The sequence below is a fragment of the Carcharodon carcharias genome, chromosome 4 (assembly GCF_017639515.1).
Source record: "Carcharodon carcharias isolate sCarCar2 chromosome 4, sCarCar2.pri, whole genome shotgun sequence".
Lineage (NCBI taxonomy): Eukaryota > Metazoa > Chordata > Chondrichthyes > Lamniformes > Lamnidae > Carcharodon > Carcharodon carcharias.
The window spans coordinates 119,922,184-119,935,312 of record NC_054470.1 but is presented as its reverse complement, the minus strand read 5'-3'; the positions used below and the strand labels follow the sequence as shown (position 1 = coordinate 119,935,312).

The following is a 13,129-nucleotide window of genomic DNA, read 5'->3' as shown; positions in this document are numbered from 1 at the left end:
CTGGATGGTGTTGAGCTTCTTGAATGTTGTTGGAGCTGCACTCATACAGGCAAGTGGATATTATTCCATCACGCCTGACTTGTGTCTTGCAGATGGTGGACAAACCTTGGGGAGTCGGGAGGTGAGTTACTCTCCACAGAACTCCCAGCCTCTGACCTGTTCTTGTAGCCACAGTATTTATATGGCTGGTCCAGTTCAGTTTCTGGTCAATGGTAACCCCCCAGGATGTTGATAGTGGAGGATTCAGTGATGTTAATGCCATTGAATGGTCATTGCCTGGCATTTGTGTGGCACGAATGTTACTTCCGCTTATCACCCCAAGCCTGAACATTGTCCAGGTCTTGCTGCATTTAGACATGGACTGTTTCAATATCTGAGGAGTCGCAAATGGTGCTGAATATTGTACAATCATCAGCGAACAACCCCACTTCTGACCTTATGATGGAAGGAAGGTCATTGATGAAGCAGCTGAAGGTGGTTGGGCCGAGGACACTAACCTAAGGAACTCCTGCAGCGAAGTCCTGGAGCTGAGATGATTGATCTCCAACAAACACAACAATCTTCCTTTGAACTAGGTATGACTCCAACCTGTTGAGAGTTTTCCCCCGATTCCCATTGACTCCAGTTTTACTAGGGCTCCTTGATGCCACACTCGGTCCAATGCTGCTTTGATATCACAGGCAGTCGCTCTCAGCTCACCTCTTGAGTTCAGCTCTTTTGTCCATTTGTGGACTAAGGCTGGAATTTGGTCAGGAGCTGAGTGCTGTGGCAGAACCCAAACTGAGTGCTGCAGAGCAGCTTATTTCTGAGTAAATGCTGCTTGATAGCACTATCGACGACACCTTTCATCACTTTGCTGATGATTGAGAGTAGACTGATGGAGCAATAATGGGCCAGGTTGGATTTGTCCTGCATTTTGTGAACAGGAAATACCTGGGCTGTTTTCACATTGCCGGGTAGATGCCAGTATTGTAGCTGCACTGGAACGGCTAGCTAAGGGCATGGCTAGCTCTGGAGTACAAATCTTCAGTACTATTGCTGGAATATTGTCAGGGCCCATAATCTTTGCAGTATCCAGTGCCTCCAGCCATTTCTTGATATCCCGTGGAGTGAAGTGAATTGGCTTAAGACTGACATCTGTAGTGCTGGCAACCTCAGGAGGAGGGCAAGATGTTTTATGTTGCTAGTTTTGATGCCGCTCTCCAGCTTTCCCTACACCACACAATATCCCTGAAGATTAGGACAGGAAACCAACTCTTAGATCTCTCAATACCTTTCTACAAGTGGTTAAGAGGTGATGAGAGTGCTTCAAGTTTCTCCCCCTGCCAATTCCTCCCCTCTTCCTGTGTAGAAATGCCTGTTTTTATGTTATGTCTCCTCCCAATGCTTCAAGCTTAAAGGAATAATTTGGGGTAAATTTCAGTCCTACTATTAGATCGATTGTAAACCCACACTTACTTCAACAATAAATTTATCGAATAGATGGTTATTTTCCCTGCCCAGGTGGTGAGGAGACCAACAAGAGGGAAAAATACATTTGACCTCATCCTCAACAACCTGCCTGCTACAGATGCATCTGTCCATGCCTGTATCAGTAGGAGTGACCACCGCACAGTCCTTGAAGAGACAAAGTCCCGCCTTCACATTGAGGATACCCTCCATCGTGTTGTGTGGCATAACCACTGTGCTAAATGGGATAGATTTTGAACAGATCTAGCAACTCAAGTCTGGGCTACAAGAGGTGCTGTGGGCCATCAGTAGCAGCAGAATTGTACTTGAATACAATCTGTAACCTCATGGCCCGTCATGTCTCTCACTCTACCATTACCACCAAGCCAGGGCATCAACCCTGGTTCAAAGAACAGTGCAGGAGGACATGCCAGGAGCAGCACCAGGCATACCTAAAAATGAGGTGTCGACTGGTGAAGCTATAACACAGGATTACTTCCATGCCAAACAGCATAAGCAGCAAGTGATAGACAGAACTAAGCAATCCCAAAACCAACGGATCAGATCTAAGCTCTGCAGTCCTGCCACACCCAGTCGTGACTGGTGGCGGACAATTAAACAAATCACTGGAGGAGGAGACTCCACAAATATCCCCATCCTCAATGATAGGGGAGCCCAGCACAGCAGTGCAAAAGATAGGGCTGAAGCATTTGCAAGAATCTTCAGCTTGAAGTGCTGAGTCGATAATCCATCTCGGCCTCCTATGGAGGTCCCCAGCATCACAGATGCCAGTCTTCAGCCAATTCAATTCACTCCACATGATATCAAGGAACAGCTGAAGGCACTGAATAGTGCAAAGGCTATGGGCTCAGATAATACTCCGGCAATAGTACTGAAGGCTTTGGTTCCAGAACATGCCGTGCCCCTAGCCAAGCTGTTCCAGTACAGCTACAACACTGGCATCTACCTGGCTATGTGGAAAATTGCCCAGTTATGTAACGTACACAAATTGCAGGACAAATCCAACCTGGCCAGTTACCGACCCATCAACCTACTCTCGATCCTCAGTAAAGTAATGGAAGGGGTCATCAATAGTGCTATCATGCGGCACTTGCTTAGCAATAAACTGCTGACACCCATTTTGGGTTCCACCAGGGCCACTCAGCTCCTGACCTCATCCCAGCCTTGCTTCAAACATGGACAAAAGAGCTGAACACCCGAGGTGAGGTGAGAGTGACTGCCCTTGACATTAAGGCTGCATTTGAACAAGTGTGGCATCAAGGAGCCCTCGCAAAAGTGGAGTCAATGGGAATCAGAGGGAAAAACTCTCCGTTGGTTAGATTCATACCTATCACAAAGGAATGTGTTTGTGGTTGTTGTACCTACACAACATGGACTGCAGCGATTCAAGAAGGCAGCTCACCACCACCTTCTCAAGGGCAACTAGGGATGGGCAATAAATGCTGGCCCAGCCAGTGAGGCCCACATCCCTTACATGAATAATAAATAAATAAAATGTCGAACATTTGAAAGACTGATATAACAGGGAGGCAACACTTTGAATTTAATTACTGTTCTCAGAGACATCTTTAGAAAATTACATTGAAAATACTTTATATTCTCCTGCCCAAGAGGAAACAATCATATCTGTTTCATTTCAAGTAGACGTGGTTCTATAATATAGCATATGCTGTGATTCCTGAACCACATTACAGGGCAGACTCCAGAGTATCAGTAGCAACAGACAAAACGTCCATGGAGATGCTTGTGAATGGCAGCCAAGATAAGAAGCATTTATCACCGGTGTGACTTGCCAATTTGGTCCAAACAAGCATAATATTTATATAGGCAGGCTGAGCTGACAACAGCTAGGCAAAAGCAAATTCTCAGTCCAACCAGCACCAGCCATTTATATTGCTTTTTTTACTGCTTGGTCCAAAGAAAAAATACCTATTTTCCCCTTCCTCTCCTGATGGAATTAGACCCTACTGGGCTTTGGTTTCATAAGCATTGGGCATCTTCCACAACCCTTCCCTCATAAGAGTTCTTCACATAGGAGCCTAAAGAACGCATGTTGGCAGGCTTTCCAAAATTGGAAATGTGTAACAACACCTATTCTGTCCTCCTCCTATTCCTTTCTCATGGCTTATGCAAAACAACAGTTATAATTTTATACTCAGGATGTTAAGCCAGATAATTGTGTCAGGAGTAGCGGAGTGTATTGCTGTGATGTCTCCATTGTAATTGGCATTGAATCGTTCTAGTCTGTTCTAGGTGACCGCAGTTGCGAACTGGAGAGATGTAATTTTCCAGTTGTACATCAAATACACACAACAGCCATGGTTTGTATGAATGCGGTTTCAAGTTGCCCAAGAGTTTCAGTGATCAAAGTCAGGGATCTTCTTCATGGTTCCTTCACAAGGTGTTTGCAGTTCTTGTAAACTCCATTCTGATTTCAAAGCTTCATCAGGTTAAGGGTGTGGGTCCAAAAGGGTTGTAAGCAGTGTTGAGGAACATTTTTATGGTCTTGGTAGATGGGGAGACGTTTCCTTTCCTTGACTCACTGGACTTCCCAAAGCATCACAGCGAATGGATGGGGCAGTGATATGTAACAGCACAGTCAGCCAGGGTGTTGGGTCAACAAGAGGGATTCAGTGATATATCATATTACAGTATTCAGTTATAGCGCAGCCGAGTGTGGCTACTTATGGTCAATAGTGGTGTAGCGTACTCAGCTACAGCGCATGCAAGGGCAATTGCTAATGTCTGAAGCACTGATGCTGATGCTCTCCAGTGTGTGTTCAACTTTCTTCTGGACCAGGTTGACCCTCCTCTCCATCCTGGCGGCTAACTTTTCAGGTCACTGTGGAAGGTCAATGTTCTCAATTTGTCCTTTCAAGCAGTGGAGGAGTGGAGAGACTAATTGTATACCTTTTACTGCCACCCATATTGTGATGAAATAACTGTGAACAGGCCAGGGTTAAACCTGGAATCTTCTGGTCTGCATGGTTCAGTTACCACATCAGCATTGACCGAAATAAACAGGAAGAGAGTTCCACCTTGTCAGATCTCCTGCTCAGAAGATCAGGGATCACCATCCTGCTGCTCTGGATACCACTGTCTATAAGAAGGATGTTAGAAATTGACACTTACTGGCTGCATCAACCAAAGGATTTTGGTGATCGATTTTATAGAGTAATGTATCAAATGGTATGTCACCTCCTTCTCCTCCATAAGCCCTAAGTATCAGAGAGAACGTAGACTCACTAGCATTTCTCAATCATCTGGTGAATCAAAAAGAAACACCTACTTAAAACTATTGGTTAGTTTTTGTAAATCCAAGGTATAAAAATTGCAATACAAGTCATATACCTATTCAAGTATTTAAACAGACTCACCTTATACATCCATATCCTTCCTTTTCTAATAATGTGTGTTAGTCTGTCCACACACAATCTGTGCAGAGGTAGGTAGAAACTCAGTTCAGTTTGGGGCAGAATCACTGACAGAGCGTAAGTACTACGGTCACCATTCATGTTACCATCAAATATCAATGAGATTATGATAACCCCTTTCTCCGAAAGGACAAAAAATTTGACATCGATAGCCCCACTTTTGGCACTCCGAAGAATCTCTCCATTTAAGGTGTGGTTTGCCAAAAATGTTATTTCTCCATCACTTAGCAGCAATTGTTCACTTTTTGGAGCCCAAATGTGTCTCACTCTCGGGCCAAGAATGTTGTCCCAGTAAGCAAAAGTAGCAGCTAACAATGGTGATCCTTTGTCCAAGGAAATCTCTGTTTTTGCAACAGCAGGTGATTGAGGTGGGCAGGCAGAAGACATATTTGCAGCTTAATCACCTCTGTAGAGACATCAATCTGTGAATACTGTCTATAAGCAGTCCCTAGTAAAGAAAGCACAAAAATTATTATACTGTACAAATTAGTCAATATTTGAATTCCACAATCTCTCACATGCCCACATTATCCCCTCTCTCCTACCCAGTCACTTTACCTAGTCTCTCTTCCCATCTCTATCTCCCTAAGCTCTCTCCCACCCAAATTCTCACTTTCTCCCATCCCCAACTCACTGTCTCCCTCTCTGCCCCAGTCCCACTCTCCCTCTCTGCCCCTGTCCCATTCTCCCCTTCACTCTCTCTCTGTCCCAGTCCGACTTTCCCTCTCGCTCTGCCAAAGTCCCATTCCCTCTCTCTCCCCAGCCCTACTAGCTCTGCCCCAGCTCCAACATTTCTCCCTCTCCCCACTGTCTCTTTCCCTCTCCCCTCCATTCTCCCTCCTCCTCCACTCTTCCCACTCACTCTCCCTCTACTTTCCCCCTCCCCTTCACACTCACTTTCCATCTCCACATACCCTCCCTCTCCCCCAACTCTCTCCCCCCTCCCTCCACTCTCCCACTCACCCTCTCCCCTCACACTCTGCCTCTCCCCCCAACTCTCTCTCTCCCTCTCCCCCCACACTCTCTCTCTCCCTCTCCCCCCACACTCTCTCTCTCCCTCTCCCCCCACACTCTCTCTCTCCCTCTCCCCCCCTCCCCTCAGGCTCTCTTCCTCCCCCCTCACCCCCGGACTCTCTCTCTCTCGCCCCTCCCCCCGGACTCTCTTTCTCTCTCTCTCTCTCTCTCTCCCCCCTCCCCCGGGCTCTCTCTCTCTCTCTCGCCCCTCCCCCCGGACTCTCTTTCTTTCTCTCTCTCTCCCTCCCTCCCCCCTCACCCACAGACTCACTCTCTCTTTCTCCCCCTCTCCCCTACCCCTGTGCTCTCTCTCTCCCCTACCCTCTGCGCTCTCTCCGGCCCCTCGCCCCAGGCTCTTTCTCTCGCTCTCTCCCGTCCCCCCCGGATGCGGTCTCTCTCTCCCCTCCCACCTCCCCACCCCCGGGCTCTCTTCTCCCCCCTCTCCCCCGAGATGTCTCTCTCTCTCTCTCTCTGGCTCTCTGCCCTCCCCCCGGGCTCTCTCTCTCTCTCCCCTCCCCCGGGTTCTCTCTCTCTCTCGCCCCTCCCCCCAGACTCTCTTTCTCTCTCTCTCTCTCTCCCCCTCTCCCCTACCCCCTGCGCTCTCTCCGGCCCCTCGCCCCAGGTCTCTTTCTCTCACTCTCTCCCGTCCCCCACCGGACGCACTCTCTCTCTCCCCTCCCCCCTCCCCACCCCCGGGCTCTCTTCTCCCCCCCCTCTCTCTCTGGCTCTCTCCCCTCCCGCCCAGGCTCTCTCTCTCTCTCCCTCCCCCCTGCCCCCGGGCTCTCTCTCTCTCTCTCTCTCCCCTCCCCCGGGTTCTCTCTCTCTTGCTCTCTCTCTTCCCACCCACCCCACCCCCCGCAGCTGTCTCTCTCCCTCTCCCCTCCCCCACGGGCTCTATCTCTCTCTCTCTCCCCTTCCCCACCAGTCTCTCTCTTGCTCTCGCGCTCTCCCCCGGGCTCGCTCACTCTCTGCTCCCTCCCCCCGGGCTGTCTCTCCCCCCACCCCCCAGGCTTGCGTTTTCTTTCTCTCCTCCCCCCCACCCCGCCCCGCTGCCGGGTTCTCTCTCCACCTTCCCCCCGGGATCTCTCTCTCTCTCTCTCCCCTTCCCCCGGGCTCTCTGTCTTTCTCCCCCCACCCCCGGGCTCTCTCTCTCCCCTACCCCCGCGCTCTCTCTCTCCCCTACCCCTGCGCTCTCTCTCTCTCTCTCTCCTACCCCCGCGCTCTCTCTCTCCCCTCCCCCCGGACTCTCTCTCTCCTCTCCCCCCACGCTCTCTCTCCCCTCTCTCTCACCCCCTCCCCGCTGGGCTCTCTCTCTCCCTCTCCCCACCACCAGGCCTCGATCTATCCCCCTCCCCACCCCTAGGCTCACCCTCTCTCCCCCTCCCAACAGGCTCCGTCTGTCCCCCCCTCCCCCCCGGACTCTCGCTCTCTCTCTCCCCTCCCCCCAGGCTCTCTCTCTCTCCTCACCCCCGGACTCTCTCACTCTCTCCCCTCCCCCCGGCTCTCTCTCTCTCTCATTCCCCCCGGGCTCTCTCTCTCTCTCTCCCCTCCCCCCGGGCTCTCTCTCTCTCTCTCCCCTCCCCCCGGGACCTCGCTCTGTCTCTCCTCTCCCCCCGGGATCTCTCTCACCCCTCCCCCCAGGTTCTCTCTCTCCTCTCTCTCTCCTTCTCTCCCCTCCCCCCGGGTTCCCTCTCTCCTCTCTCTCTCCCCTCCCCCCGGAATCTCTGCCTCCCCTCCCCCCGGGCTCTCTCTTCCCCTACCCCCCCCAAGGCTCTCTCTCTCTCCCCTCCCCACCGGGCTCTCCCTCCCTCTCTCTCCCCTCCCCCACCAGGATCTCTCTCTCCCCGCTCCCCAAGGCTCCCTCTCCCCCTCCACCCCTCCCCGCCGGGGTCTCTTCTCCCCCTCCCCACCGGGATCTCTCTCTCTCTCCCCTCCCCACCAGACTCTCTCTCTCTCCCCCCTACTCCCAGGCTCTCTCTCACCCCCTCCCCGCCAGGCTCTCCCCCTCTCCTCCCCACCAGGCCTCGATTTCTCCCCCTCCCCACCCCCAGGCTCACCCTCTCTCCCCCTCCCCCAGGCTCCCTCTGTCTCCCCCTCCCCCCCGGCTCTCTCTCCCCTCCCTCCAGGCTCTCTCTCCCCTCCCCCTGGGCTCTCTCTCTCGATTTCTCTCGCCTCCCCCCAAGCTTCCCTTACCTCTACCCCACCCCACCCACCACCAGGCTCTCCCTACCTCCCCGCGCGCGCCCCCCCCCCCCCCCCCCCCCACCCAGGCTCTCTTCTCCCCCCTCACCCCCAGACTCTCTCTCTCTCTCTCCCCTCACCGCCAGACTCTCTCTCTCTCTCCCCTCCCCCTGGACTCTCCCCCTCTCCCCCGGACTCTCTCTCTCTCTCCCCCCTCCCGCCAGGCTCTCTCTCTCTTTCCTCTCTTTCTCTCTCCCATCCCCCCGGGCTCTCTCTCTCTCGCCCCTGCCCCGGGCTCTCTCTCTCGCTCCCCTCCCCCTGGGCTCTCTCTCTCCCCTACCCCTGGGATCTCTCTCTCCCCTCCCCCCGGGATCTCTCTCTCCCCTCCCCATTGGGATCTCTCTCTCCCCTCCCCATTGGGATCTCTCTCTCCCCTCCCCATTGGGATCTCTCTCTCCTCTCTCTCCCCTTCTCTCCCCTCACCCCGGAATCTCTCTGTCTTTCTCCCCTCCCCCCGGGCTCTCTCTCTCTCTCTCTCTTCCCCTCCACCACCCCCCAACCCTGGGCTCTCTCTCTCTCTCTCCCCTCCCCACGGGCTTTCTCTCTCTCACCCCCTCTCTCGCCGGGCTCTTTCTCTCCCCCAAACCAACCCCCTCCCCTGACTCCAGGGCGCTCTCTCTCTCTCTCCCCTCTCCCCCCCCAGGCTTCGCACTCTCACAATCACCCCCCCCAGGGCTCGATCTCTCCCCCTCCCCATGCCCAGGCTCTTCCTCTCTCCCCCACCCCCGAGGCTCCCTCTGTCTCCCACTCCCCCCACCCCGGGCTCTGTCTCTCTTTTTCTCTCCCCTCCACCCGGGCTCTCTCTCTCTCTCTCTCTCTCCCCCTAAGGCTTCCTCTCCCTCTCCACCCCTCCCCCGACAGTTCTCTCTCTCTCCCCTCCCCCCCGGACTCTCGCTCTCAACCCGCTGGGCTCTCCCTCTCCCTCTCCCCCCGACCAGGCCTCGATCTCTCCCCCTCCCCACCCCCAGGATCACCCTCTCACCCCCTCCCCACAGGCTCCCTCTGTCTCCCCCTCCCTCCTGGCTCTCTCTCTCCCCTCCCCCTGGGCTCTCTCTCTCTCTCTCCCCCCTCCCCCCCCGGGCTCCGTCTCTCTCTCTCTCCCTTCCCCCTGGGCTCTCTCTCTCTCGATTTCTCTCCCCTCCCCCCCCCGGCTCTCTCTCTCTCTCCCCTCCCCCCGGGCTCTGTCTCTCTCTCTCTCTCCCCTCCCCCCGGGCTCTCTCTCTCTCCCCTCCCCCTGGGCTCTCTCTCTCTCACCCCTCCCCCTGTGCTCTGTCTCTCTCTCTCTCTCTCACCCCTCCCCCTGTGCTCTGTCTCTCTCTTTCCCTCTCCCATCCCCCCAGGCTCTCTCTCTCTCTCTCCCCTCCCCCCGTGATCTGTCTCTCCCCTCCCTCCCCCGGCTCTCTCTCTCCGCTCCCCCGGGCTCTGGATCTCTTTTTCTCTCCCCTCCCCCTGGGCTCGCTCTCTCTCTTTCTCTCTCTCTCTCCCCGTGATCTCTCTCTCCCCTCCCCCCCCGGGCTCTCTCTCTCTCTCGCACTCTCCCCTCCCCCCCGGCTCTCTCTCTCCACTCCCCCGGGCTCTGTCTCTCTTTTTCTCTCCCCTACCCCCGGGCTCTCTCTCTCTCTTTCTCCCCTCCCCCCTGGGCTCTCTCTCTCTCCCCCTCCCCCTAAGGCTTCCTCTCCCTCTCCCCCCCACCAGGGCTCGATCTCTCCCCCTCCCCACCCCCAGGATCACCCTCTCCCCCCCTCTCCCCAGGTTCCCTCTGACTCCCCCTTCCCCCCGGCTCTCTCTCTCCCCTCCCCCTGGGCTCTCTCTCTCAATTTCTCTCCCCCATCCCCCGGCTCTCTCTCTCCCCTCCCCCCGGACTCACTCTCTCTCTCTCCCCTCCTCCCCGGCTCTCTCCCCTCCCCCTGTGCTCTGTCTCTCTCTCTCTCCCCTCCCCCGTGATCTCTCTCACCCCTCCCCCCAAGATCTCTCTCTCCCCTCCCCCCAAGATCTCTCTCTCTCTCCCCTCCCCCCATGATCTCTCTCTCCACTCCCCCCCTCCCCGGGCCTCTCTCTCTCTCTCTCGCACTCTCTCCTCTCCCCCAGCTCTCTCTCTCCTCTCCCCCCTGGGCTCTCTCTCTCTCTTTCTCTCTCTCTCTCCCCCTCCCCCTAAGGCTTCCTCTCCCTCTCCACCCCTCCCCCGCCGGGTTTTCTCTCTCTGTTTCTCTCTCCCCTCCCCCCTGGACTCTCTCTCTCCCCCCTCCCCGCTGGGCTCTCTCTCTCCCTCTCCCCCGCACCAGACCTCGATCTCTCCCCCTCCCCACCCCCAGGCTCACACTCTCTCTCCCATCCCGCCAGGCTCTCTCTCTCTTTCCTTTCTCTCTCACCCCTCCCCCTGTGCTCTGACTCTCTCTCTCTCCCCTCCCCCCGGGGTCTCTCTCTCTTTTTCTCTCCGCTCCCCGTGAGCTCTCTCTCCCCCAACCCCCACCTCCCCTGCCTCCAGGGCTCTCTCTCTCCCTCCCCTCCCCCACCAGTCTCTCTCTCTCCCTCCCCTCCCCCACGGGCTCTCTCTCCCCTCCCCCACGGGCTCTCTCTCTCTCTCTACCCCCCGGGCTCTCTCTCCCCCCTCCCCCAGGCTCGCACTCTCTTTCTCTCCTCAACACCCCCCCCCGCACCGACCCCCCCCCCACCCCGCTGCCGGGTTCTCTCTCCACCTTCCCCTGGGATCTGTCTCTCCTCTCTCTGCCCCTCTCTCCCCTCCCCCCGTGCTCTCTCTCTGCCTCTCCACCCCACCAGGGCTCGATCTCTCCCCCTCCCCACCCCCAGGCTCTCCCTCTCTCCCCCTCCCCCCAGGCTCCCTCTGTCTCCCCCTCCCCCCGGCTCTCTGTCTCCCCTCCCCCTGGGCTCTCTCTCTCTCTCCCGTCCCCTCAGACTTTTTCTCTCTCTCTCTCTCCCCTCCCTCCGGGCTCTCACTCTAGTTTTCTCTCCCCTCTCCCCAGGCTCTCTCTACCTCTCCCCCTCCTCCCCCGGGCTCTCGTTCCCCTTCCCCCCCTGAGCTCTCTTGTCCTTTCTCACCTCCGGACTCTCTCTCTCTCTCCCCTCCCCCCGAGCTCTCTCTCTCTACCTCTCCCCTCCACCTGGGCTCTCTCTCTCTCACCCCTCCCCCCCAGGCTCGCTGTCTCCCACGCCCCCCCACCCCCACCAGGGCTCGATCTCTCCTTTTCCCCGCGCCTAGGCTCTTCCACTCTCCCCTTCCCACCGGGCTCCCTCAGTCTCTCCCCACCCCCGCCACCACCCCAGGCTCTTTCTCTCTCCCCCTACCCGCCCCGGGCGTTTTCTCTCTCTCCCTCCCCCACGGGCTCTCTCTCTCCGCCTCTCCCCCCGGGCACTCTTCTCTCCCCTCCCCCCGGATTCTCTCTCTCCCCTCCCCCCGGGCTCTCTTCTCTCCCCTCATCCCTGGACTCTCTCTCTCTCCCCTCCCCCGAGCTCTCTCTCTCTCTGGCTCTCTCCCCCCCGCCCCTGGGTTCTCTCTCTCTCTCCCCCCGCCCCCTGGGCTCTCTGTCTCTCCCTCACTCTCCCCTCCCCCGGGCTCTCTCTCCCTCTCCCCTACCCCCACGCTCTCTCTCTCCCTCTCTCCCCTGCCCCCGGGCTCCCTGTTGCACTCTCTCCCTCTCTTCTCCCCCCCCCTCTCCCCCGAGGTCTCTCTCTCTCCTTCTCTCCCCTCCCCCCGGGCTCTCTCTCTCCTCCCACCTACCCCCCCCGGCTCTCTCTCTCCCCTACCCACGCGCTCCCTCTCTCCCCTACCCCCACGCTCTCTCCACCCAGGCTCTCTCTCTCTCTCTCTCTCTCTCCCCTACACCCGGACTCTCTCTCCCTCCACTGACCCCGGGCTCTTTCTCCCCCCTTCCCGGGCGCTCTTTCTGCCCCCCTCCCGGGTGCTCTCTCTCCCTCCCCCTCCCACTCCCCGGACTCACTCTCCCGCCACCCCCACCCTCTGGGCTCTCTCCCCCTCCCTCTCCCCCTCCCCGGACTCTCTCTCTCCCCCACCGACTTCCCCCGGACACTTTCTCCCCCTCCCCCTGGGCTCTTTCTCGCCCCTCCCCCCAGGTTCTTTGTTTCCCCACCACCCCCGCCGGGGCGCTCTCGCTCTCCCCCCCCACGCTCGCCCGGGCTGTCTCTCCCCCACCACTCCTCCCATGCTCTCCCTGGCCCCCTACCCGGCCGTCTCTCCCCCCCTACCCCCGGGCTCTCTCCCCCCAATCTCCTCCCGCCGGAGCTCTCACACACCCCACCCCCTCTCCCCGGGCTCTCTCTCCCCACACCCCCACCCCCCGGGACCTCTCTCCCGCCCACCACCCCCTCCCTGGATTCTCTCTCCCCCCAATTCCCCCCAGACTCTGTCTCCCATCCCCTCCCCCCGCTCCTTCTCCCCCACCACCAGCCGGGCTCTCTCACCCCCACCCTTCCCCCCGTGCTCTCTCTCTCCCCCCCTCCCCACAGGCTCTGTGTTCTCCCCGCGGCCCGGGCTCTCTCCCCCCACCCCCAGACTCCCCCCGGTCTCTCTCTCCCACCCCAGTCCCCCCGGGCTCTCTCTCCCCACCCCCCACTCGCCCCGGGCTCTCTCCCCCTCCCCCTCCACAGGCACTCTTTTCCCCCGCCCACTCCCGTCAACCGGGCTCTCTCCCCACCCCCCCACCATGGGCTCACTATCCCCTCACCCCACCCCCCGTGTTCTCTCTCTCCCCTCCCCCCAGTCTCTTTCTCCCCCTTCCCCCCCCCCCCCCCCCCACCCGCCGGGCACTCTCTTTTCTCCCCCCGCCGCTCTCCATCTCCCCACCCGTCCCCCTGTGCTCTCTCTGCCCACCCACCCGGCTCGCTCTGCTCTCCCCCCCACCGGGCTCCCTCTCCCCCCTTCCCCCCAGGCTCTCTCCCTCTCCCCCACAACTCCCCCCGGACTCTCTCCAGCCCCCCTCCGCCCCGGGCTCTCC

General features: G+C 57.9%; 1 protein-coding gene across 4 annotated transcripts in view; it reads right to left on the bottom strand.

Annotated features, from left to right (window-relative positions):
* The window catches only part of c9orf72 (C9orf72-SMCR8 complex subunit), a 98,676-nt gene that overhangs the window by 45,712 nt on the left and 39,835 nt on the right, over nt 1-13,129 (bottom strand). For all 4 annotated transcript variants that reach the window (XR_005942764.1, XM_041185648.1, XM_041185649.1 and 1 more), the window contains exon 2: nt 4,848-5,352. Coding sequence is in view for 3 of the 4 variants with exons in the window: in XM_041185648.1 (XP_041041582.1) it covers nt 4,848-5,291 (444 nt within the window). In the remaining variant the exon portion in view is untranslated. The remainder of the gene's footprint in view (nt 1-4,847; nt 5,353-13,129) is intronic.